The sequence below is a fragment of the Perognathus longimembris genome, chromosome 7 (genome assembly GCF_023159225.1).
Source record: "Perognathus longimembris pacificus isolate PPM17 chromosome 7, ASM2315922v1, whole genome shotgun sequence".
Lineage (NCBI taxonomy): Eukaryota > Metazoa > Chordata > Mammalia > Rodentia > Heteromyidae > Perognathus > Perognathus longimembris.
In genome coordinates this window covers 30,864,294-30,888,780 of record NC_063167.1, presented here as the reverse complement: position 1 = coordinate 30,888,780, position 24,487 = coordinate 30,864,294, and the positions used below count along the sequence as shown (strand labels likewise).

At 45.2% G+C, this 24,487-nt stretch overlaps 1 protein-coding gene across 7 annotated transcripts in view; it reads left to right on the top strand.

Annotated features, from left to right (window-relative positions):
- Positions 1–24,487, top strand: part of Mknk1 (MAPK interacting serine/threonine kinase 1) — a 37,974-nt gene that overhangs the window by 10,217 nt on the left and 3,270 nt on the right. For all 7 annotated transcript variants that reach the window (XM_048351226.1, XM_048351231.1, XM_048351229.1 and 4 more), the window contains 8 exons: positions 5,243–5,344; positions 7,637–7,734; positions 11,010–11,089; positions 12,833–12,906; positions 15,072–15,176; positions 18,771–18,826; positions 21,721–21,816; positions 23,268–23,462. In XM_048351226.1, coding sequence (XP_048207183.1) covers positions 5,245–5,344; positions 7,637–7,734; positions 11,010–11,089; positions 12,833–12,906; positions 15,072–15,176; positions 18,771–18,826; positions 21,721–21,816; positions 23,268–23,462 — 804 coding nt within the window. In that variant the 5' untranslated portion in view covers positions 5,243–5,244. The remainder of the gene's footprint in view (positions 1–5,242; positions 5,345–7,636; positions 7,735–11,009; positions 11,090–12,832; positions 12,907–15,071; positions 15,177–18,770; positions 18,827–21,720; positions 21,817–23,267; positions 23,463–24,487) is intronic.

The window sequence follows — 24,487 nt, the reverse complement described above, 5'->3', positions numbered from 1 at the left end:
AGGTAAAGTACATTTCTTTGTGTACAGTGTCACCCCTTCGCTTGTTCTCTCCCAGTTTTTCCCTCCCATCCCCATTCACAAGTTGAATAGTTCATTTTCTTTTTTTATTATTTATTTTTATTTATTTTTTTAAATTTTTATTGTCAAACTATGTACAGAGAGGTTACAGTTTCATACGTTAGTCGTTGGATACATTTCTTGTATTGTTTGTTACCTACTCCCTTATTCCCCCCTCCCCCTTCCCCCTTTCCTTTTCCCCCCATGTGTTGTTCAGTTGATTTACACTAAACAGTTTTGCAAGTATTGCTTTTGTAGTTGTTTGTCTTTTTATCCTGTGTCTCTCGATTTTGGTATTCCCTTTCAGTTTCCTAGTTCTAATACCAGTATACATAGTTTCCAATGTACTCAGATAAGATACAGAGATAGTGCAGGTACAACCACAGGAAGGGGATACAAGAGGATCATCAATAATAGAAGCCATGGTTTCACATCGCATGTTGAAAGTAATTACAACAGTGATATAACATGGAGTTCATTTCACTTAGCATCATCTTATGTGTTCATAAGGGTATAGCGATTGGGCTCTTGTGATCCTCTGCTGTGACTAGCCTAAACCTGTGCTAATTATTCCCTATGAGGGAGAGTTCACATAGTGTCTAGTGAGTACCACTGCTGCATTTGTCCATCCATTCCTGTGCCTCCCCTTACACTCCCTAAGACATATAAACGAACAAACAAGACAAAAAGGAAATGAAAAGAGCAACAAAGAAAAAAAAAACACCTCTTGTTTCCATTTCCTAGGATTCATTTCAATAAACAGTACTTTGTGAGATCAGATTCACAGAAGTATTACACCTTTGTATTCCTCTCCTGAGAGTATCCTCTTTTGGTCTCACTGTGTGTGAATGCCTGAAGTCCTGTATAATTTATCATGTCCCCGTGTATTTTAGCTCTAGCTGCTGCATAAGAGAGAAAACTTGCACCATTTGTCTCTCTGAGCTTGGCTTACCTCACTTAACATGATTTGTTCTTAGGTCAATCCATTTTCCTGAAAATGACATAATATTATTCTTTCTAATCCAGCTCTGATTTTTGACTGTCATTTTGGAAATAGGATCTCACTTTATGCCTGGGCAAGTCCCTTGGAAAGCTCCATCTATGTGTAGCTAGGATAATAGGCATGTGTCATCACACCCAGCTCTTCCATGAGTGGGGCATTGTCCCAACAAGGCTTGCCAGGAACCATACTCCTTCCAGTCTCACTTACCAAGCAGCTAAGACCATAGGCATTAGCCATTGGTACCCAATTTAGTTTTTTATTTGATCCTCACAACACACCTTGAGTCTCATGGGCTTTTCTACCCAGGCTAGCTTTGAACTACAATTCTCAGATCTCGGCCTAGTTACCTGAGTAACTAGGACTACAGACATGAGCCACCAGTGCCCAGCAAAGAAACTCACTTAGGAAAAAAATACAAATAGCTTGTTTTCATTGGGCACCTGTGACTCATGCCTGCAATCCTAGCTACTCAGGAGGCTGAGATCTGAGGATCAAGGTTCAAAGCCAGTTCAGGCAGAAAAGTCCATGATTATCTCCAATTGACCATCAAAAAGCCAAAAGCAGAGCTGTAGCTTGAATGGTAGAGCATTAGCCTTAAGCAAGAAAGCTCAGTGACAACACCTAGGCCCTGAGTTCAAGCCCCAGGACTAGTACAAAATAAATGAATGAATGAATGAATGGAGTGAGTCCTAGAATTTAAGCCCTCATACCTACACAAACAAAACAAAACCTTGTAGTTATACTGATAATTTTGTGTATTTGTCAGATCTTCCACTCTATTATGTGTTCATATGTGTGCTTGCAGGCTAATGTGTACACATGTTTTCGAAGCACATTTGTGTTAACTGTATCATTGGGTCTGACATTAACCCTGTGAAGTGGACAGGCAGGTGTACTTTTAAACCTATCTTATAGATGAAGAAGCTAAGACTCTTAAGAAGCATATTTACTTGGCCTGGATGCTCTCTGGAAATATCTGAACTAGAATTTCTACCTTGGCCTCCTGTTACCAAACCTTTGTGCTTTCCCTGTCAATTGCATACTTCCTCTCCAAACCCACCTTTGCCTGTACCAGTATATCCACAAATACGGGTCCTGGAGCCTATCCAAGAGGAGGGGGAAGGGCTGGAGGCAGCGGGAGGGTTGGAGCCTCCAAACCAGCTGGGGGTCTGTCTGTATGAAAGAGAAATGCTTACTCCTCCTGTACAGTAACATACATTGTCCAGTCCAATAACGAGGACAGGCTTCTGGATAGCAAGTTAAAGACCCTTTGTGCTCTAGGGCCATGTGGGCATTTGTGGGCCACAACAACCTTCCACTGTGTGGTCTAGAGAGCCCAGGTGAGCTCACATTCCTTTCAGAGCATGCACTAGTGATCTGTGCACTGTCACCCATTACTAGGCTTTCTGGTGTGCCCGTGTGACACCTCTTTCCATATCACTTAGTATAGGGGTGGTCCCATGGCATTTCCATTTCAGCACAGTTTCCATTGGAGGATATGCCATGACCGATAGGCAAAACAGCATGCACAGGGGACAGTCTTGGCCTTTAGGAACACAGGGGATGCACAAGGCAAAGTAAAAGCAGTGCTTAGCAGAGCTCCTCCCACAAGGTGAGAGGGCAGAGGATGGAGCACCAGGTAGCTCTGCGCAGCACCAGTACCTGGGATTTGCCCCCAAGTTGTTGTTGGTACAAATTCTAACTTATCTAGAGTTGTTAGGGGGCTGCAGAGTTTTTAAGCTGGGTTGCATGGCCAGGAAGAATTCCAAGGCTGGGGAAATCAAGTGGGTCAAGAATAGCTTGATTACGGTTCCACCTGAGGAAGCATTCGTCCAGTGACTGGTGCATGCTGAATTAGGGCACCGCTTGTGACTGATGAGATTGAAGAGCGTGTAGTCCACCCCCAGACAGAGAATGGGCAACCTCTTGGTGGGAGTCTGAATCCCCTCCCCTCTCCCCCTGTGAAAACAGAGAATTTAACACATTTCTTTCACATCACCATCATCCTCGTTGTTGTTTGTTTGTTTGTTTTCCTTCCTAGTTTCAAAAACAACTCTCCCTCAGCAAGTTCTCTGTACAAGGAAAGTCTTAACCATTTGTCCCTTCTGGCGTACCCTCTCCCATTGAGCTCCATGCAGAATAGACCAGGTACTCTATCTTTGTGTGTGAAGCCATAAAATCTAATATTGAGTGTGTGGCACTGCCCAGAGGTATGCTGCTTCCACAAGAGGCCCTGCGGGCCCTGCTGTGGTAAAGAGCAAGCATAAATTGCTGCTAACAGGGTTTTCCATCTAGAGCCATAAGTGTGGCTGAGCCTCCCCTGTGAGTTACAATGCCGCCAGCTCTCCTGCTGCTCCATGCTACCTGCCTGTTGGCTGTTGCATTTGTCGGCAGGCTCACCATTGGAGTGTGGACAGGGAGGGTGAAGGGATGGGGGAGTAAGTACCCCATCTATCCACTTCATACTTGGCTTACAGTGTTGATGGGACAGGAATTGACACTGGGCTTCACTGTCCCTTTGGGCTGTTTAGAGTAACGATGGCCTGGTGACCCCTCTTTAAGCTCTCAAAGGTGAGTGACTCTGTGTCTTATTTCCCAACCATTTCTGCTTTTTTTCCCCCTTCTCATTTACTTGGTTACTGTGAGTATGCCAGTGTTTACATTTAATTCTTTGAATTCATAGGGCATTGCTGTCCTGGCTTACAGCTTGTGTGTGAAGCTGGAGTGTAGTTGGTGATCCTCTGTGGATTCCTTTTGCCTGGTTGGTTATCTGTTCTCATTGAAAATCTTCTGTCATCCGAGCCCCAAAGTGAAAGGAAGAATGCACCTAAATAGAGCGGTTAGACACCTGGCTTTCTGGATCACAGTGTTGAAAGGGCCATTCCGTGTGCTTCCTCATAATGGCTGCTGTGTACTCACCTCTGGGAATAGCAGATAGACTGCGTTGGCTCTAATCAACCTACCCTCACATTCAGCTAGACCCTCAGAGAAGGGACTGGGTCTTTCCCCTCAGTAGGCAGAAAGCCAGCTTCCATTTTAAAATCTCTCAGAGAAGAAAGAAAAAAGAAAAGAAAAAAAATACCAAAAAACCCAACAACCCAGAGCCTGTGTTTATTGAAGGTTGGCGTAAAAGTCCTTCACATGGTCTGCCCCATCAGCACTCAAGTGCCTCTATTTTAGAAGGATGTAGAGGTTTAATCACCCTGGTGGGGATTTAGACCCAGAGACTTCGGAGAAATCTTATTATTTCTAACTGCAGGCAAAGAGTATTAAGGCTCCACTCTGGATCAGGGGCATGACATGTTCTATAAGTAATTTATCTTTAACAGGGGAAGGCCCCTCCTAGAGTGTCCTAGAAACAGAACTGCGATTGGGCACTGGCTCATTGTTTCCCCTTTTCTCTTTCCCAGTCTCCTGCTGTTTCTTTCTGTCCTGACCCTTTCCTGCCCAGTCTGTCCCAGGTCTGTGTCTGCTACCCGAATCCTCCCTTTAAAGACATGGGAGCCAGGTGCCTGCCAGGAAAAGATAATGAGGTTTCTGTAATAAGTGACCTTATCCAGCCACCTGGCATAGACTTGTCATCTGCAGGCTCCGGAGTGGCCCTCCTTGCACCCCCTCCCAGGAAGGCACTGGGGAGGAGAGAGGATGCTGTTGGGCTGCATGGGCACTCTGGTTTGTGCTCCTAGATGTGAAGGAATTTGGAGCTGTTCTTAACACCAGTCCTTCCCTCTTGTTACTTTCCTAGAGGCAGTTGCAGCCCTGTGCTCATCTTCTGCTTTTATCCACAGTCCCTACTCCCACCCCTCTCTGGCCCATCTCCCTGGGTCCTGCCCTTCTGGCACTGAGACCGAAGGATGTCACTGGGCCCTGCTGTGGATTCCTTGTTCCATTTGGGGAATATGGTTTGACTGGTGGCAGATCTAAATCCATGTGCTAATGAGCTTGGTGAAGGCAGGCTTCTAATCTAGCCTGTTTGTCTGAGTTTCTTTCTACAGTTAATGATCTCCTGTAATGGTTTTGCCTTTAGTTTTGCCTTCTGGGTCTCAAAACAGATCAATAGTCCTCACAGATATTTTAAAAACATCAGTGTAAAGCTCCTGGGTCTCCACCTTTCTCCCTCTGGGCAAACTTGCTGTTCGATCAGTACACTGCTACTCCCCTTATGTCTCCTGTTGTCTCCAGAGATGGGCAGCAGCGAGCCCCTTCCCATCGTGGACAGTGACAAGAGAAGAAAGAAGAAGCGGAAGGCCCGGGCCACAGACTCCTTGCCGGGAAAGTTTGAAGGTTGGTCTTAGATTTGAGCCTCTTAGATTTGGACCTGTTGTTCCCCCATGAGGAGGAATCATCCTGTGTTTATGGTCCATGTCACAAGGTGCCCCATGTAAGAACCAGCTGTGGTCAGCTAGATGATAGAAGAAGACAGAAGCCAGTGAGTTTACACAAAGGAGTGACACAGTGAGCAGGGATGCTGAGAACTCAGGCAGTATACTCGCCTCCTCTGAATGTTTCAAGCACCCCCGTGGCAGGCAGAAAAGCCAGTCGAGATCCCCGTGTCTCCCAGCTCCTCTTCCTTCCCCAATGGTTCCTGGAAGGGATGTAGAGAAGCAGAACTACCACACAAGAGGAAGCGAGAATACCAAGGATGGCTGCTGATGACACTGCTATCTTCTCTTGGTGGAGAATTGAACTCCCAGAGATTGCAGCTACATGTGCAGTGTTTGACTTCCCTTTAGTGCGTGTATGGTGTTCAGGGAACGTGATGTGTGTCGTCATTTTGGACACTCTATGTGAGAGGCTAGACTCCATGCTGGTTCAGTCCTCGCTGGCCTTGTGACGGGAGGATGGAATCACTGGGCGCCTCTGCTAAGGACCAGAAGGACCAATAGCTGCTCCTGGAAGTCACCTGTTCCCAGCAGCCATTTCCTTTCTTTCCCTCCTGGGCCCTCTTCCCAGCCTTGTAGATACATCAGTTAGTTGATTGTTTTGAACAAGCACTGTTCTGATAACAAGCACTCTATGAGTCAGAAATATTACCCCCTATTATCCTGACATGTGTAAAGGGCTAATGCCAAAGTGTGTGCTGTGGGCGAATACTTACAAACAGCAGTAGGCCGTCTGTTTATATGGACAGCTGCATCTCCAGGCTGTGATGGGACCGAGAAAGTACTTTGTTTTTGTTGTATTTGTCCTCCCTTGACTCAAATGGTACGCATGTGTATGTGTTTGTGAGTATGTATATGTGTGCATGGGGGGAGGGCAACAATGGGTGGAGATAGAAGTCTCCGGCATTTTAGAACAGTTTGCAAACCATTCTAACAGGCATTTCACTCCTTCAGAGAACAGATGAGTTTCCTGTTATTTAAGGATAACTTGTGCAGACAAGGACTTCTCATGACTAAGAACGATGAGGTCTGTGTCATGATTTAAAGTCTTCTGCTCAATCAGTGGGTTTAAAGGTCAGGCTGCCTCAAGAGGAAAAAAACTGAGGAGTGGAACAAGGGAGGATGAGGTCAGCTCAGCTGAGCAAGGGCTTCCTTTAGAAAGGGCTCAGAGAGATCAGGCTGTGTGTGAACTTGAGCAGGTCACTGAATATTCTTTTAGCCCAGGGTTATTCTGAGTCTCTGAGTCAACCTAAAACCTCAAGGCATTGCTTGCATCCTACTTGTATCTCTTATTTCCTGTGGGCAAACTTGAAGAAACTTCTCAGAAACCTCTGCCTCTGTTGTGTGAATAAAATAGAATGGTATTCATCTTCATATCACCAGTGCTTAGCAGAGAGCTTGGCACATTAAAAAAGCTCTCAACAAATAAGTAAATGAACAAATGATGTCATTTTAAATTGTGCCTCTTCTGTTTTATTATTTTGTTTTTGTTTCTTTTCTTTACTATGCTATCATTCTAAGATGGAACTCCCTAGTGCCTGGTTTATTCCAAGGCCCTTTGTGGATGTGTCTGTCTTCCTACTAGAGTGTGAGCCTGCGAGGAAAGGGACACCATCTTATTTCTCACTCTGTCCCTGTTATGCTATCCAGCACATAATAATAGGTGCTTAGGAAATAGGTACTGAAGTGAAACCCTATCTCTGACCTCATCTCATATGATGAACAGGATGCATTCTGTGTGATCTCTTTGAAAAATTACGTGGCACATCTCCTTATTTCCTTCCTTCCTTCCTTCCTTCTTTCTCTCTCTTTCTCTTTCTCTTTCTCTTTCTCTCTCTCTTTCTCTCTTTCTTTCTCTCTCTTTCTTTCTCTCTTTCTCTCTCTCTCTCTCCTTCCTTCCTTTCTTCCTTCCTTCTTTCTTTTACTGCTAGTCCTAGGGCTTGAACTCTGGGCCTGGGTGCTATCCCTGAGCTTCTTTTTGCTCAAGGCCAGTGCTCTACCACTTGAGCCATAGCACTACTTCTGGCTTTTTAAGTAGTTTTTTGGAGATAAGAGTCTCACAGAGTTTCCTGCCCAGGCTGACTTTGAACCATGATCCCTTAGATCATAGCCTTCTGAGTAGCTAGGATTACAGGCCTGAGTCACTGGTACCCAGGAACTCACCTTGTTTTCTTCTCACCTGTTCTCCCTCTAGATATGTACAAGTTGACCTCTGAATTGCTGGGAGAGGGAGCCTATGCCAAAGTTCAAGGTGCTGTGAGCCTGCAGAGTGGTAAAGAGTATGCTGTCAAAGTGAGTGTCTCATCCAGAATCCAGGTTTACTTTGCAACTAGTCATTCTTAGCTTGTCCAAAGCAAAGAAATGGTACATTCTGCAATATGGTGGCTCAGTAAGAAGACAGGAAAGGCTCCAAAGCCATGTATATTCACTGGATTCAGATCTTACCTTTTTTACTTAATTGCTTTGTAAGCTTAAACAAGTTGCTTAACTAGTCTATCCTTAAGTTTTCCTCATCTGTAAAATGAGTGAAATAATAGAACCTGTATAGAATTGTGAGGATTAAATAATACATATAATGTGCTTAAGACAATGCCTGGAGCATAGCAGGCTATTTCTCATTACTCTGATAAACTGATGAGAAATATTCTGATAAGAAACAAACAGGAAGTAGAAAGCCAGGTTTGGAACTAGAAGCCCTTCTGCAATCTCCATGTTGACAAATCATTACTATTTGACTTTGGCCAAGTCATTGAACCTCCTTAAGCCTTGTTTTCCACATCTCTGAGTGCAGAGGATGATTCCTGCCCTTCCTATCTCATGAAGTGGTTATGTACTTGGAAATAAAAATCAACTGGTAGTGGTAGTAACACTTTACAAGCCACAAAGTATTATACAAATGATGTTCAGTAGCAGAATCGTGAGAACTGAAAACTCAAGTGACTACACACTCAGTTTCAGGGGCAGGAGGTGTGACTTGTATCCTCAGTGCTGCCTCTAATTAGCTGCCTGGCCTTGGAATGGCTCACTTCACCACTTGGCTCTCATTTGGCTGCCCCATGTGGAAGGAGGGATGGAGGAAGAGTTGTGGGTCTCAGAGTGAAATCCTTCATGACCTCAGTACCACCTCGGAACCTGTGAGAAAGATACATGATCTGGCCCCACCCCAAACCCTCTGACTCAGAAGGTGACCTGGAGGTGGCCTTGCAGTATGAATGTCTGAGAACCACTCAGGTGATTCTGATCCTTACTCCAGTGGAGAAAGATTGGCTGCAGGGTTAGGGACATGGGGGTGATCACCCAACCAGTTGACAAGGTGTACAGAGAGCCAACTTTCTTGTATAGGAGAGAGCCTGGGCCTGTGCTTTCACCAGGTAAGTCTGAGACCTACCAGGGTTTGAGAACCATTAAGCTAGAGAAAGCCTTACCAAATCTGAGGGGGGCACTTCAAACTTAATTGCAGATCAGCCACCTGAGCCAGCAGGTCTAAGGTGCTACTGCCTTCTGGAAAGTTTAGCTGTTTTCAAAAGAATTGATTCCTCTTGGAAACAGATCAGCAAGAATTATAAGTAATTTAGGTGGTGGTTGTTATTTGGCACTGGTACCAGGGCCTATGTTCTTACTCAGTTTTCTTGCTCACAACTGGTGCTGTACCATTTAAACTATGCCTTTCATTCTAGCATTTTTCTAGTTAGAGATAAAGTCTCACATGCTTTTCTCTAAAAGCTGACTTTGAACCCTGATCCTTCAGGATTAAATCTCAGCTTCCTGAGTAGCTAGAATTACAGACATGAGTCACTGACACTGGGCTACAAGTAACTTTTTTTTAAGTATGCATAAGTGTGTGTGTGGTAAAAGCCACAAATATAAGTTGATTTTCAAAGGTTTGATATGGTATGGATAACAGATCTATTTCTTTCAAATTGAGTCACAAGTGGAAAATGTGGCCTTTTGCTGCATGTTCCACTGGCAGCTTTGGGCAAACACCAGCCGTGGTGTCAGCAATTCTGCCCATGTCTCGTGTCACCTCTACTTTCTGAAAGCTCCCCAAGATGGACTACTGCTCCCAGAATGGCTTCTCAAGACTTGGTTTATCACTGCTTCCCTATAGCCATCCAAATGGCGAACCTCAGGACCAGGAAGGAATGGCTAGATAATCTGATCTGAATTTCTTTTGAGCCTCCCCAATAGTTGTCCATGTTCTGTTCCCCATCTCTGGTGGCTAGAGCCTGCTAGATATCACCACTACTTCCAGATACTTGTTATTGGGAAGTGTATTTACTGGGAAGTTCTCCCTGACTTTGACCTGAGCTGCTTGGTGAGTGAGACTGAATAGCATAGCATCAAATGGCTTCTGTTCGGGGTTGGGAATATGGCCTAGTGGCAAGAGTGCTTGCCTCCTACACATGAAGCTCTTGGTTTGATTCCCCAGCACCACATATATGGAAAACGGCCAGAAGGGGCGCTGTGGCTCAGGTGGCAGAGTGCTAGCCTTGAGTGGGAAGAAGCCAGGGAAGGTACTCAAGGCCCTGAGTCCAAGGCCCAGGACTGGCAAAAAAACAAAAAAAATTGCTTCTGTTCCCCCAGAACTGTACCTGACAGACAGCTCAGAAAAGGAACCCATGGTATTTTACTACCAAATGTGGGTCTAGTTAGGAAGTTATAGTTGGTTATGGATGTTTGTGCGATAGCATATTGGTGATATTTGAAGTGCCCTGAGCAGTATTAGAGGGAAGGAACTGCATGATCCCATCAGAGCTGTGAGACAGGGCCAGCCCTGAAGAAGACTTGCCCATAGGCTCTGTTTGTAAAAGTCTGGAACTCTGGATGGCTCCAAAGAGCTTTTCCAAATCAGCAAATCCCTGCAGAAACCTCTGTGAACTCATGCATCCTACAGCCAACATGTGTAAAGTATCTGCCAGGCAAAAGTGTGGAGGGAGAAGCCCACAGTATCTGAGGAGAGATGAAGCCACTAGGTGAGGGCAGGCATTCTTTGGTATAGAGTAGCTAGGGCCCATGGAGTCAGCTCTGGGCTGTGAATAGAATGCTTTATACCATCCTATCTTCTTGACACTGTTGTAAAGATCCACTGATATTGTCTAAATTACGTAGCCTGGAGCCTGTGTACAGAAAAGTTAGGTTCTCAGAAGAAGTACTTCTGCCTGGGGAGTTGTAGAGTGGCCTAGAGGCTTTTGTTCCCTATCACTTCCTCCCTTACTTTAACTTTCTCCAGCTCTAGAAGGTCCTTCCATTGAGCCTCTCAGTTGTTACTCCTAAGGCAGGGAGAGCTGTCCTTTTGGTCTAGGAGCTGAGTAGAATTGTTCTCTGCCATATACAGCCAGAGGCAGCAGCCACATAGGCGTCCTTGGTGTCATGTATGCCTGCAGCTGGCTGAATTTCCTCATGGGAGTCTCCTGCTTCCCTGACGAAGCTACATGCCTGTGTCACCAAGATCCGACTCCTGTTGAAAACTGGGGTTTGGACTACATTCACCTTTGCCTTCTCCTAGGGGCTCCTGTCAAGGGGCTGGTGTGAGGTCCCATGGTGTATGGATCTTATTCTTCCCACAGATCATCGAGAAACAAGCAGGCCACAGTCGGAGTCGAGTATTCCGAGAGGTGGAGACACTCTACCAGTGTCAAGGAAACAAGTGAGTACCTGTGTGCTTGCTGCTTCTCTGGGGGAGACTTGGCCAAAGCAAAGGCTACTAGCCCTTGACCACAGTGCTTCACCATCACCACTTCCTCCCAATTCGATCTTCCACTGGGAGAGAAAGGAAGAAGGGAGGGAGGGAGGATAAACAGCAGTAGTCCTAAGAAGCCATTTTCTCTTTAGGCTGAAACACTGTTGTTAGCTGTCCAGTGAGGTAGAAGGGTGAGCACTGCAGTCGGTGGCTGAGTTAAAAAGAGATGTTTCATTTCCTTCTGGTACTTGTGGAAGCTGGGCTGGCTGAGTGTAGCCTGATAGAAGTCTTTGGGGCTTCTTTTTTTTTTTTTTTTTTTGTCAGTTGTGGACCTTGAACTCGGGGCCTGGGCGCTGTCCCTGAGCCTCTTTGTGCTTGAGCCACAGGGCCACTTGCATTTTTTTTTTTTTGAGTGGTTTATTGGAGTAAGGATCTCACAGGGACATTTCCACCCAGTCTGGCTTTGAACCGCGATTCTTAGATCTCAGCCTCCTGAGGACCTAGGATTACAGGCATGAGCCACCAGTGCCCAGCTGGAGCTTCATTAATACCAAGATGAGTTTGAAAAGAATTCCTACATATGCACGGATGTTACCCTGAAGCCAGGGCCAGTACTCCTTGCTTGATATCTGGCCACAGTCACCTCTAGCCCTGCATTAGGCTGTTCCAAATGAGGGGCCTCCCCATGTGGCTTTAAATCAGGGTCACCTCCAAGACTTGCTTCTCCCACCCTTCCTCCATGGCAGGGTCAGCAGGGAGCCAGTGGCCTGGTATTGATGGCTTTGTCATTAAGCCTGGAGGATGGGGGCTGCTGTTGATTTAACTCCAGGCACTGCCTCTACAATCTCCTTTCAAATTAGGCTGTTTTGACCATCTTATTTGGACGCCTTCACACTAGTAAAAAGCCTGGTGCCTCCCCAAGTGGTCAGCATTTTTTTTTATGAGGTACAGATTTTTATTTTCAGCCCTGCAGCTTCTTAGTTCAGCATTAGAGACTCTACTTGGTTTATTTCATTCTTTCAAAGAAAAAAAAAGCCCCCAACACCTCCGATATCCAGGCCAGTAGCTTCCCTACTGAGCTACAAGACGACCTTGTTGGCCGAGCACTGCAATACTTGGGCAGACAGCGAGTGCTCACCGGGGAAGGCCACAAGTGCTATGGTGGCCAGGAGCACGGCCGTTTCATTAAACAGCGCTTAGCAGTTAGGTCTAGCGGTGCCCACGTTAGGCCCCAAGTCTATTTGACAGATGTTTCCATTTTCTCCAGGCAATGTAAATACTGCCCCGTGATTTATGGGCAAGAGGGAGGGCAAGTAATTATTTGCTGCTTGCCTCCAGGACACACACCTACTATTCAGTGTTATTAGGCGCAATTGCTTCCAGTCGGCTGCAGATTTTATTCAGTTTAATGTGACCGGGACTTTTTTTTTATAACTCTACCTAGTGGGTTTTAGGGTTGGGATTTGACAGCGCAGACTTGGTGAAAACACCAGAGACTAAACATTATGGAAAGATAAGGTGACCTGGATCTTGCTAACACCATTGGCTGCTTCTCAAACATGGGTCTCTAATAAGCATTCTGATTTCAAGTTGATTTCTGCTCTGCTACAGGGTGTTGTATTTTTTTTTATTTTGTATTTGTAAGTGGACTTTAACATATAATACCATCCCCCTTCCTCTTCCCTCTCCTCCTATTTTTCCCTATTTAAGGAACATTTTGGAGCTGATTGAGTTCTTTGAAGATGATACCAGGTTTTACTTGGTCTTTGAGAAATTACAAGGAGGTACTTCTTGTTGAGTATGTGTTTGGACTTTGGATTAAGACCCAGGGTGGTGATCATCCATCATGAATCCCAGAGATTTGTAGCTAATACAAAGGATGAAGGACTTAAAAACTGCCCTTGATTTGGGAGAAGCCGGAGGGAAGAATGATAATTACCATTTTACAGAGCTTAGAATGTCACCTGTGTGGGCTTTCTGTAAGTGCCTTTTCATTATAATAGGAGTCATATATATAGATACATCTAGTGATCAATTTATCCTTCCCGTGTTTTGACACATTCACTATTTAACTAAATTAATTATGGGGTGGAAGCTCAGCTTACATTGTGAAGTCTATATAGGCTGAACAGAGGAGAGGAGAGTCCCATTGTTTGAGACACAGACCCAGGATAGAGGGGAGGCCAGGAACATGCCACCCGTCAGACAAACGGAGGCCACTTTTGCCCACCACCACACTGCTGTCACCTCCCACACGTGTGAATTGAAGTTGCCTTTCTGAAGGATTTAGAGAAATGCTTTCCCCTCCCATTCCTCACCTAACCATAGGACACATTTGCAAGTTGGAGGCTAGGGGATGTGTGGAGCTCAGTGGAGGGCTATACAGAGGGATTGGTGGTCAGGGAGACACTGTAGAAACCAACAAAGCTAAGCATACCTAGCTCTGTCACTTACCAACTGTGTGACCTTGCCCTGTGAGCAAGTCCCTTAACCTTTCCCAAACAGCATTGTTGTCTGTTGGTAACACTTGCCTCCTGGGGTTGCTGTGAAACCTATAGGAGACAGTCCATGTGAATACTGTACCTGGTGGGCAAATAAGGGTTCCAGAAATGTTAGTTGTTTGTATCATTAAAACAACTAGGTAGGCTGGGGACTGCCTTAGAAACATGTAGAATAGTACTCTCTGCCTTCACTTTTAACAAATTTAAAAAGAGGCTCACTACAACAAAACAAGGCAGAGCCTAGCCAGGATCTGGTTTTCTGATCATGTTTCCTCGCATGGTGGGCTTTTTTGACTGTTTAACCTGACAAGTTAGATGACCTTTGACAGCTTCCCCCTTCTTCTTTCATCCCCTTCCTGTACAAAACCAAACCAAAACACCCTCTAGAGCAGAAATGACACCTTCAGTCCAGCACCACGGGGTTTCAGTAATAAGTATGGCCCACATGAAGCCAAGCTATATGATCATGCCTGTGGTCTGCCCCACCCCGCCCATGCCACTCGATGCCCCATCCAGTTGTGAATTACATGTTTGGAATGCTGGGTGCAGCACCAGTCCTCTAGCCATATCACTTAGGAGTATAGCTCTAAGTGAGCTACCCTCCAGACCCAGTGGGTAAACAGTGTACAGGCTCAGGCAGTCCATTCAGAGGTCTGCCACATTCCTACTGATGCAAGTCCGCTTACCGGCCCCAAGTCCAGCCTCTGCCACTGCCAGGTATGTGATCTTGGATTAGTTACTTAACCATTCTGAAATGGGGATAGATGTCCTGCCCATTTTTTTTTACAATTATAATTGAGAGTTTATTTAAAGAGAATTGTGTAGTGCCTGGCACATAGTAACTGCTCAATAAATGTTATCCCTTCCTAACAAAATAATGATAGTAACATAGGATAAAGTTCAAGAGAAAAAAACAGTTTGTCCCCAGTTTCCAGACCTTTACATATCTCCCATTGGAAAGTATGAACCCTTACCTAGGTTTGACCTCAGAGGCTGTGGAAGAAATACTCTTAAGGTCCCTCAACTCTATGTGCATTCCCTTCTAGGTTTTTTACTTTTTTATTGTTATAAAGGTGATGTACAGAGGGATTGCAGTTACATAAGCCAGGTAAAGAGTACATTTTTCTAATTCTTTTGCTATCAGAAGCTGCATCATTCCCAGTTGGCATTATTGTTATTATTAATATTATTTTTCCATATATACTTGTTCTCTGCAGCTTCTGAGTTCATAGACAGGCACAGAATGTTGAAGTCTAGTTTTGTTCAGCAGATACATGCTAGTCCCTCCTCTGTAAAAGGAACCATACTTAATGCTAGACATTTGGCATTCAGTAGGCTTATATCCCTACCCCAAACTTGTAAAAAAAACAAATAAACAAAAAGCAATACCTCTCCTGTGCTCACTAGACCTTTCAGATTCATTCTTCCATATTCCCTCTGCTCCTCAGGCTCCATCCTAGCCCACATCCAGAAGCGGAAGCACTTCAATGAGTTAGAAGCAAGCCGAGTGGTTCGGGATGTTGCTGCTGCCCTTGACTTCCTACATACCAAAGGTGATCCAAGCCTCCACCTTGGGCAGACAGGCTGGGCTGGACAGCTTCTGGGTGCAAAGGGAGAGAGAACAGGCTTGGCAGGGGGGCTTGCGTTGGAGCTGGTGCAACTATCAAGCAGCTGCCCACACAGAAAGAGAAGGTGGGGGCAGTCTAGCTTGACTCCTTGGCTTCTGCTGTGAGTGATGGAAAGATAGTAGAGCTGTGGTATCGGTAGTAGATAAGGAAACAGGAGAAGAGAGGAGGAAGTAAATGAATTTCAAATTGAACAGATCATGTGCACATATATATACTGCACTTCTGAGTAGAGGATGCTCCTTTTCCTGACGGAGAACATGAAACGCATGCATGACATGATCATTCTAGTGTAAATATTTTAGTGTCATTCATTTTAACCTTTTGAAGTACATTACCTATATCTCTTCAAAATTGACAAGATTGGATATGTATAGTTATCTTATGAATCTTGCTTATAGTGAAAGAAAAAGTGCTGTTATTGTTATCATTGTCATTATTATTATTTTTAATCAGGTGTACAGAACTGCACCCAGATTTTGTTTTTGTCTCTTGTGGGACTTGAACTCAGGACCTGTGTGTTGTCCCTGAGCCACTTTGTGCTCAAGGTTAGCACTCTACCACTTTAGCCACAGCGCCACTTCCAGTTTTTGAGTGGTTTATTGGAGATGAGAGTCTCACAGCGACTTTTCTGCCCAGGCTGGCATCAAACCGCAATCCTCAGTTCTCAACCTCTTGAATAGCTAGGATTACAGGTGTGAGCCACCAGCACACCCAGCTTTCTATTGATTGAGATGGAGCCTTACATATTCCTTTGGCCCAGGCTGGCCCCCTTGATCTTCCTTATGTCTGTCTCCTGAGTAGCTAGAGTTACAGGCATGAGCCCCTGGATCCAATTGGCCTCCCATGGACTTTGGATCTTCCTGCCTCACTCTCTCAACCTCCACGGTACTGGGATTATAGAGACGGGCAACCTCACCCAGCTTTAAAATGTATTTTTATTTGTATGTAAGTCAGAGTATCTGTTGAACACCACCATGGTACCAAGCAGGATGCTTCTGTTTGAATTACATCTTCAGTTTATAGGCCCTTTCCCAGAATTACATCTTCTGAAAATTAATTTGAAAAAATCACCATTTTTACATTTCCATCAGTCTGTTGTATTACACATACATTTTTTAAAAGTTGTCAAACAGCAGTGTCATGGGGGTGAAAAATGAATTCTGGCTTCACATTGCTTTCTGCTATGTGTGCTTTCTGCTATTCGGCAGTAACCCCAGTCCCAGAGCATTATGGTGAGGATTAGGAAAGATGATAGCGTCATCCACAAAGTTAACACCTACATAGCACTTGCTGTGTGCTAAGTACTCTTCTAAGACATTTATCTAGATGTGTGCATCTTCTGTTATCTATGGCAATAGGTGGATCTGTGGGGGGGGAGGGGGGTTGGTTGAAACATAGTTCCTGGCACATAGTAGTTCTTCATTAAACATTATTTCTTCTACCCTCATCCACTGCCAAGCAGAAAATTCTTCTATTTTTTCATTTCATTCCCTGTAAGCTAAAGCTTTCTGCCTGGGGACAGGGATGGAGTGAGTAACTTGGGAGTACTCCTTTCACGATGGACTGTGGCCAGCCACACTGGTTTGAAGCGCTTAGGACCAGCTGTGGATATACTATGCATGCATCTCACTTTGTGCCCAGAGTAGAGTGCCGCCTGCTGCGGCAGGGCAGGTGTGCTGGAGGTTCGGGTTGCAGGAATCTGTCTGGTTTCCTCCGAAACTGACAGTGGCCATGTTAGGGTTGGAAATTCCTGGAAGGGGATATCTGTACCCTCTGCGGCGTGATGAATAGCAGCAGTTGTGTTTCTGAAAGCTGGGATGCATGTAGGTAACACCTGCCTGACAAAGATTTACAACTGTTCCCCAAGCTGCCTCTGTAGATTGCAAAACTGGGTCACGCTTTTTACAAGAGCCATACCTTGGAGGAGGGGTAAGGGGGGGGGGAGTATTTATTTATTTATTTACAAGAATGCACCAAAGAATGCACCAAAGGGAACAGAGGCTGGTGGTGTCTTAGGAGCTCTGAAGTGCTTGTTAATGTCTAGCTGGCCAGTTGCCCATGTGAGAAGTTGGAGGGCATGAAAAACGATTTCCAGCTGAACTTGGCTGTTTTCTAAATAACTTCACGCTGGGAAGATGAATTGGCGAGAATGGGTCAGCCCTGAAACAAGTTCCTTACTTTTAAATACTGGACACACTGCAGCTTAACCTCTGGGAAATGAACCGGAGCTGCCGGATGGCTGGCGCGCTCACGCAGGCAGGCCCATTATTACCTGCTGGCTCCCGGAGTCCTCTGGCTGAGGGGACGAGTGGGCCACGGGCACCTATTTGGAGGGTAAGGCTCCATGTGCGGCTCATGATCCTTCTGTGGGAGCACTTGCTGTAATGGAAAATATCCTTCACTTTTAGTGCGGTGAGCAGTAGCCCGACTCAATTTGTGCAGGCCGGGTTGAGTTGCTCTGGGTTCTCATTCAATTAGGTGACTGATGGCATTACTTAGCATGCTGGAGCTTGGCTTTTTCCTCTCTAGTTAAGTGCCTCAGGTGGGATGGGCCTTTGCCTGCTAGTAGAGAAGTGGAGGTGACCCAAGGAGTTGATGGTCCAGGGACTTGGAGGAAAGCAGAGTCTGCTGTCCTTGTCACCCAAGAATCCTCTGCTGCCTTCCAGGCCTTTGACTTTCGCTCAGCCTTCCCAGCCTCCTGTAACCATCCTGTGGAAGGGAGGAGGAAAGAGAGGTTTCTTGTTCTTTGTCAGAACACCATGATCCTGTTTCTTAGCCCTTTGTTTCTGTGATGAGACCATGACTTCCCCCTTAGGTACCTTCTTGGCCTGGTTAGCAGCTTTTAACCCCTCCTTGGGTCAGCCACTGTTTGCAGTCCTTCCTGGAAGGTCCAGCCAAAATGCTTTGAAGGTTAGACAGTATCCTTGGGCCAAAACTGTCCTTGCCCTGCTGTGGGCAGGGCCGACTTCACCAGGCAGGGGAGAGGAATCGGACAAGCCTTGTGAGATTTGCTAACTAATACTTGAGCCTCTGAATGTTTGGTCACACTGGAGAAATCTTTTTTTTTGGTTTGTTTTTCTGGATCAGCTATACAAGAAGAAATGAAGTAGAGAGTCTAAGCCCCTTGAGATGCTCTTAAACGAGGCACTAATTATTTCTGCATTGCTGTTCCAGGCCTTGGTGTTTGCAGAGCTCTGTGCTCTGCTCTGTGTCACGCAGCACAATAAGAATTCTTGGTTGTATCTGCAGTGCTGAAAGCAGGCTGGCTGGGATTCATTTAGCCCTTCTTATCCCTGCCAGACTTCTAAAGCCTGTGCTTCAAAAGAACTTGCAGAATCAACTGTGCTTTTCGGTTTGTGTCTCTGGTTACTTCTGCCTCCTGCAGCTCGTTGATTTTTTAATGTACCATAATTGGGAATTAATCTGCGAACAACAGCATTTGGAAAAAATTAATTGTGTGTGGAATGTTTGATAATTGTGTGCATATGTTAACCATTTCTTTGCTGTTTGTCATTTCAGGCATTGCTCACCGCGACCTAAAGCCAGAAAATATATTATGTGAATCTCCAGAAAAGGTACTTGGGTGCCAATTGGGATTTTACAGTTCATAGTGATCAGGAGTGCCAACCTGCTTCCGGTAGAGATTAGTAGTAGTTTTTTCCACCTCAGGTATCAACTGAAGCTGACTACTGTGGACACATGAGATGATTGTGCCTAAAATGAGATGATTCAACATTTCAAGTAGTTTGTCCTTGTCTCTTCTTTGCTCTATAAAGCCAATCTATATAATTTGCTTAAGCATACAGGCTGTTAACTATTAAAAACCTGCACAATTAGTAATTTTCTTGTCCCATGTACCTTTCAGACAACTGGTGGGAGGCAGAACAACTCAATTTCTCAGGAATGATGCTTATGGTGTGGATGCCAGATGATGTCCACCATTGAAGCAATAACCAGGCAGCAAGTTCTCAAAAAGAGTTTCTGTTTCCATTTCTATTTTTTGAAGGAGCTCATTAAGAAGAAAACATTTATGCTTGGTAGTAAATAAATGCAGTCTGTTGTAAACATTGCCTTAATTCAACCTGCTGGTAAATGGAAGTGTTTGCATTTCCATAAGAGTACATGAATTTAAGAACTTCTGTGTCGGTTAGAAGAGATTTAGACCCTGGTAGAATCCCACATATATTTGTATAGACAAGAGCAGCTTGTCCTGGGGTATAAACAAAGCCCTGGATCACTGGTCAAGACAGCTATGAGTGAATGCGTGAGTCGGCCTGCTAGGTACAGCTCTTCACAGCGGTTGATGATGGCTTAGCTTGAATAAGATCTTGTGAGTTGTTGTCAGTGTTTCCGGCATCATACTTTACAATTCATTGTTAGCAGGATGAATAATTATAGCTAGCATTCCTTGAGTGTTCATACTGTGCCAGGCACTTATGCTTCTTTAGTATTTACAAAACACCTTGAGGTAGATACTATTATTATCTTCCTCTTAGAGATGAGGAAAATAAAGCTCAGAGAGGTTAAGAAACTTACATAAAGTCACTCAGCTGAAAGGCAGAAGAACCAGCGCTAAAACTCTGGAGGCTGACCTCCAAACTCTGTAGGTGCTCTAAACTTACTGCTTTCACCACTGGCTTACAGGTACTTTCAGGTCCTTTGTGGCATCTATTCTTCACGATAGCCATTATTGCTTCCTTTTCTGTGGCTAGAAAAACTTAAAATTTAGAAAGGCTACTCATCAAAGAACCTTACCAATAAACTGCAAAGATAACTTAAAGAATAGGAGAGAATATTTGCAAAGCATATATGTGATGAGGGTTTAATGCTCAAAAAAAAAGACTTCTTAATATTCAATAACAAAAAGATGACCTAGGCCTGGATGTGTGGCTCAAGTGGTAAAGCACCTGCCTTGCAAGTGCAAAACCCTAATCTTAAACTCTAGTAGCACCTAATAGATGTTTCCTAAAGATGGCTACAAGTACAGGAAAAAATACTCAATGCCTGTAGTCGTCAGGAAATTTGCAAATCACAGTAAGACAGGGCTAGTGGCTCAAGCCTATAATCCTAGCTAGTCAGGAGGCTGAGATGTAAAGATTACAGCTAAAAGTGAGCCCAGGGGTTGGGAATATGGCTTAGCGGTAGAGTGCTTGCCTTGCATGCATGAAGCCCTGGGTTCGATTCCTCAGCACCACATAAACAGAAAAGGCCAGAAATGGAGCTGTGGCTCAAGTGGTAGAGTGCTAGCCTTGAGCAAAAGGAAGCCAGGGACAGTGCTCAGGCCCTGAGTCCGAGCCCCAGGACTGGGCCGGGGGGGGGGGGGGGGCAGTGATCCCAGACAGGAAAATCAATGAGACTCCTATCTCCAGTTAACAGGCAAAAAAAAAAAAAAAAAAAGCCAGAAGTAAAGTGGTAGAGTAGCCTTGAACAAAAAAAAACTCAAGCCCTGAGTTCAAAGCCTCAGGACTAGAAAAACTGGTGAACTAGATGCTAGTGTTAGATTCTGTGAACTTAGTATATATCTATATCTATATCTACATGTATATGTGTATATATATATATATGTATACATACACACATACCACCATAGTGAGCCATACTACATAACTACTAGAATGGCAATATTTTTTTTTTTTTTTTGTCGGTCATGGGGCCTGAACTCTGGGCCTAGGCACTATATCCCTGAGCACTTCAGCTCAAGGCTAGTACTCTACCATTATGAGCCACAGCACCACTTCCAGTTTTCTGGTGGTTAATTAGAGATAAGAGTCTCATGGACATTCCTACCTGGGCTGTCTTTGAACTGCGATTCTCAGATCTCAGCCTCCTGAGTAGCTAGGATTACAGGTGTGAGCCAGCAGTGCCCAGCAATAGTTTGTTGTTGTTTTTTAATAATGTGCATTAGTGATGGTTGGTGAGATTGTAGAGGAATTGGAATGCAAATCAAACAGTTTGACAGTTCCTCAAAAGGCTAAACATGGAAATATTGCCTAACCCAGAAATTCTCAAACATTCACATCGAGTTCATTGATTTTTCTCCAAGAAGAGTACATGAGGAAGAACAAGCATCTGCTGGTTCCTAGTTAGTGAAAGAAGAGAAAAGAAGGCCTAGTGGATGGAACATTCTGGCATGATGACCTTATGACCACGCAACCCCCATTAGGTGTACCAGTCTCCTCATGCCCTCAGCTTTTATTGTTGGTGGTGGTGGTCATGGGGCTTGAACTCAGGGCTTTGGCACCATCCCTGAACTTTTTTGCTCAAGGCTGATACTTTACCACTTCATGCCACAGCTCAACTTCCAGTTTTTAGGTGGTTGATTGAAGATAAGTATCTCACAGCCTTTCCTGCTTGGGCTGGGTTTGAACTGTGATCCTCAGATCTCAGCCTCCTGAGTAGCTAGGATTACAGGTGTGAGCCACCAGTGCCCACTTAATCTGTGGCCTCTCGTTTCTGTTTCTCTGTGCAGGTATCTCTGGTAAAAATCTGTGACTTTGACTTGGGTAGTGGAGTAAAGCTGAACAACTCCTGCACGCCTATAACCACACCAGAGCTGACCACTCCGGTATGTGTTTGCCACTCACTTCCTCCAGGCTCTTCCTGCTAGGCTGCTGGACATGTGGCATGCCCAGCCAAAGCTGTGGCATCCATAACAAAAGGCTGAAGAAGGAAAACCAAGAGTATCCCAGGCCCCTGAGTTGTCCTGTACAGGGCTCTGTACCAGTAGCTCCCAAACCCACCCCAAGTGACACTGGAGCTTAGACTTGAAGTTGATTTTCTCCTGTCCCAGGTGAAAACAGACTTCCTCCAGCCTGGTTGCACAGCATATGACACATGGATAAGGGAGTTCCGTTCCTTCTGATATAGTGGCATCTCCCCTGGTGGCAGAGGATGAGAGCTGTCTGTCCTCCCCCTAGAGACAAGCCAATAGTCTCTCTGTATGAGAGCTGTCTGTCCTCCCCCTAGAGACAAGCCAATAGTCTCTCTGTATGAGAGCTGTCTGTCCTCCCCCTAGAGACAAGCCAATAGTCTCTCTGTGGTAGTTACATCCATATAGGATTGCTGAATTCATAGGATTCATATTTCACACCCAGATGGTACTGCTGGAAGCTACTTCTTCCTAACACCTGTCCTGTACGTACTTGATACACTATAATTAGGATGATTCTTTTGAGATTGGCATGCTTCATAGGTGATTTTTCTTCCTAATGGCCTTTGTTAAAGATATGCCTTTAAATATGCTCTTTTGCATCGTACTCTAAGCAACATTGTTAGGAATGCTTCTGTATTAGCTTCTAATACACTGGGGTACCTTGTTCTCAGTCATTAGCTCTAATTGCCAATAACAAAGAAAATATTCTTTCTGGAGAGCATTCACCACCTTCCAGTAATTCCTTTTGTGGGGTGGGAGTGCGGAGCTACTTCTCCATGAGCCTGAAATAATGAAGAGGGTAACAAAAAGGAATGTGATTCATTCCTCTCGAGGGTTTTCTGGGCAAGGACAGGAGGGGAGTTTTGCATCCTGACCTGGGTCTGCTGCTACTGTGCCTCACGCCCCAGCCTGGGCCTTGCCTTTCTCCCTGTGGATGGGAGGGATGGCCGCCCTGGCATAGTCATCAGAGCTCTTCTAGCTTTGATGGTCTCTTAATTCTAAATCCCATGCTTCCTTGCTCCCAAGCTAGCAGGAAGCCTGGGCCGAAGCCACTTCAACAAGTCTTTGCTGGAAAGAGTTGGATTTCTTTGGGCATCTCCCCCAGAACACATGCAGGATTCATTATGGAGAGCCGAGGCAAGAAAGGGCTCCTGGGCTTCTAGGCCTGGGAGTCTTCCATCGGAGAAGTATCTTAAAAGTCTAGAAGGTGACTTGGAACCAGCCAGGTGCACCATGGGGCCCCATGGGCTCAGTTTAAGCCTCTTGATGAGGCGAGTCCATTGGTTGTCCTGATGATCCCTCCCCTTTCTTGGACTCATCCTTTCTTCTCTGCCATCTGTCTTTCCCTGAACCCTGGCCCACAGTGTGGCTCTGCAGAGTACATGGCCCCTGAGGTGGTAGAGGTCTTCAGAGATGAGGCCACTTTCTATGACAAGCGCTGTGACCTGTGGAGCCTGGGTGTGGTGCTCTACATCATGCTGAGTGGCTACCCTCCCTTTGTGGGACACTGCGGGGCTGACTGTGGCTGGGACCGAGGAGAGGTGTGCACAGTGTGCCAGGTGAGTGTAGCCTAGGACCCACTGTGGAAGGCCTAAGGGGTCAGGGTGGCTGTGGGGTACCCAGTAGGACTGCACTAGGAGATGGTTCCTGATCTGGAAGAGGTTTCCAGAGCTCCTGCCTCTTCTGTCAGGGCAGCCACAGGCAAAACAGATCGACACTCAGCCCCACTAGTAGTTTAGGGAGGAATACTGGAGAAGAGCATGGCTGAGCAGACTTTGAAAGAGATGTCTTGCCCAGGGGAAGAGGAATAAGAAAGGGAAGTAGAAATGACACAGAAATGGAGGGACAAAGCATTAACAAATGCAACAACAGTGCTCACTGGACACTGTTGAAAGTACACTATACAACTTAAGGGTGGGGATGGGAGGAAAAAACTGGGAGATAGCAAGGGAAGGGGTGACATTGTCCAAAAACAAGTTTACTCTTGGCCAGTGCTGGTGGCTCACACCTGTAATCCTAGCTACTCAAGAGATCTGTTGGAAGCCAGCCTGGGCAGGAAAGTCTGTGAGACTCTTACTTCCAATTAACTGCCAGTAAACTGGAAGTGGCACTGTGACTTAAAGTGGTTGAGCAAAAGAACTAAAAGACAGCAACCAGACCCCTGAGTTCAAACTCCATGACTGACAAAAAATAAAAATAAATCTACTCTTCACCTGACTTATTTAACTGTAACCCCTCTCTCTGTACATCACCTTTATAATAACAAAAAAATTTTAAGAAGAGAAGTAGGAATGGCATGGGCAAACATGGAGGTGTGAAATGGCTGCATGTATACAGGGAAGAAGAAACAGTTTGACAGTGGTTAGGGTGAAAGCCTAGGAAGTTGCCCGGAGCCTATTTGAAGCAAGACCTCTCTTTAGGGCTGAAGAAAGGTTTTGTTCTTGACATTATTCTCTTAACAGCCTTCCAAATAGCATAGCCACCCTGGCCTGCCAAAGACATTCTATATTGTTTGATGACTTAGGGGAGAATGGGGTCCCCATGTAGTATTCCAGCCATGAGCAACAGCTACAAATGAGGTTAG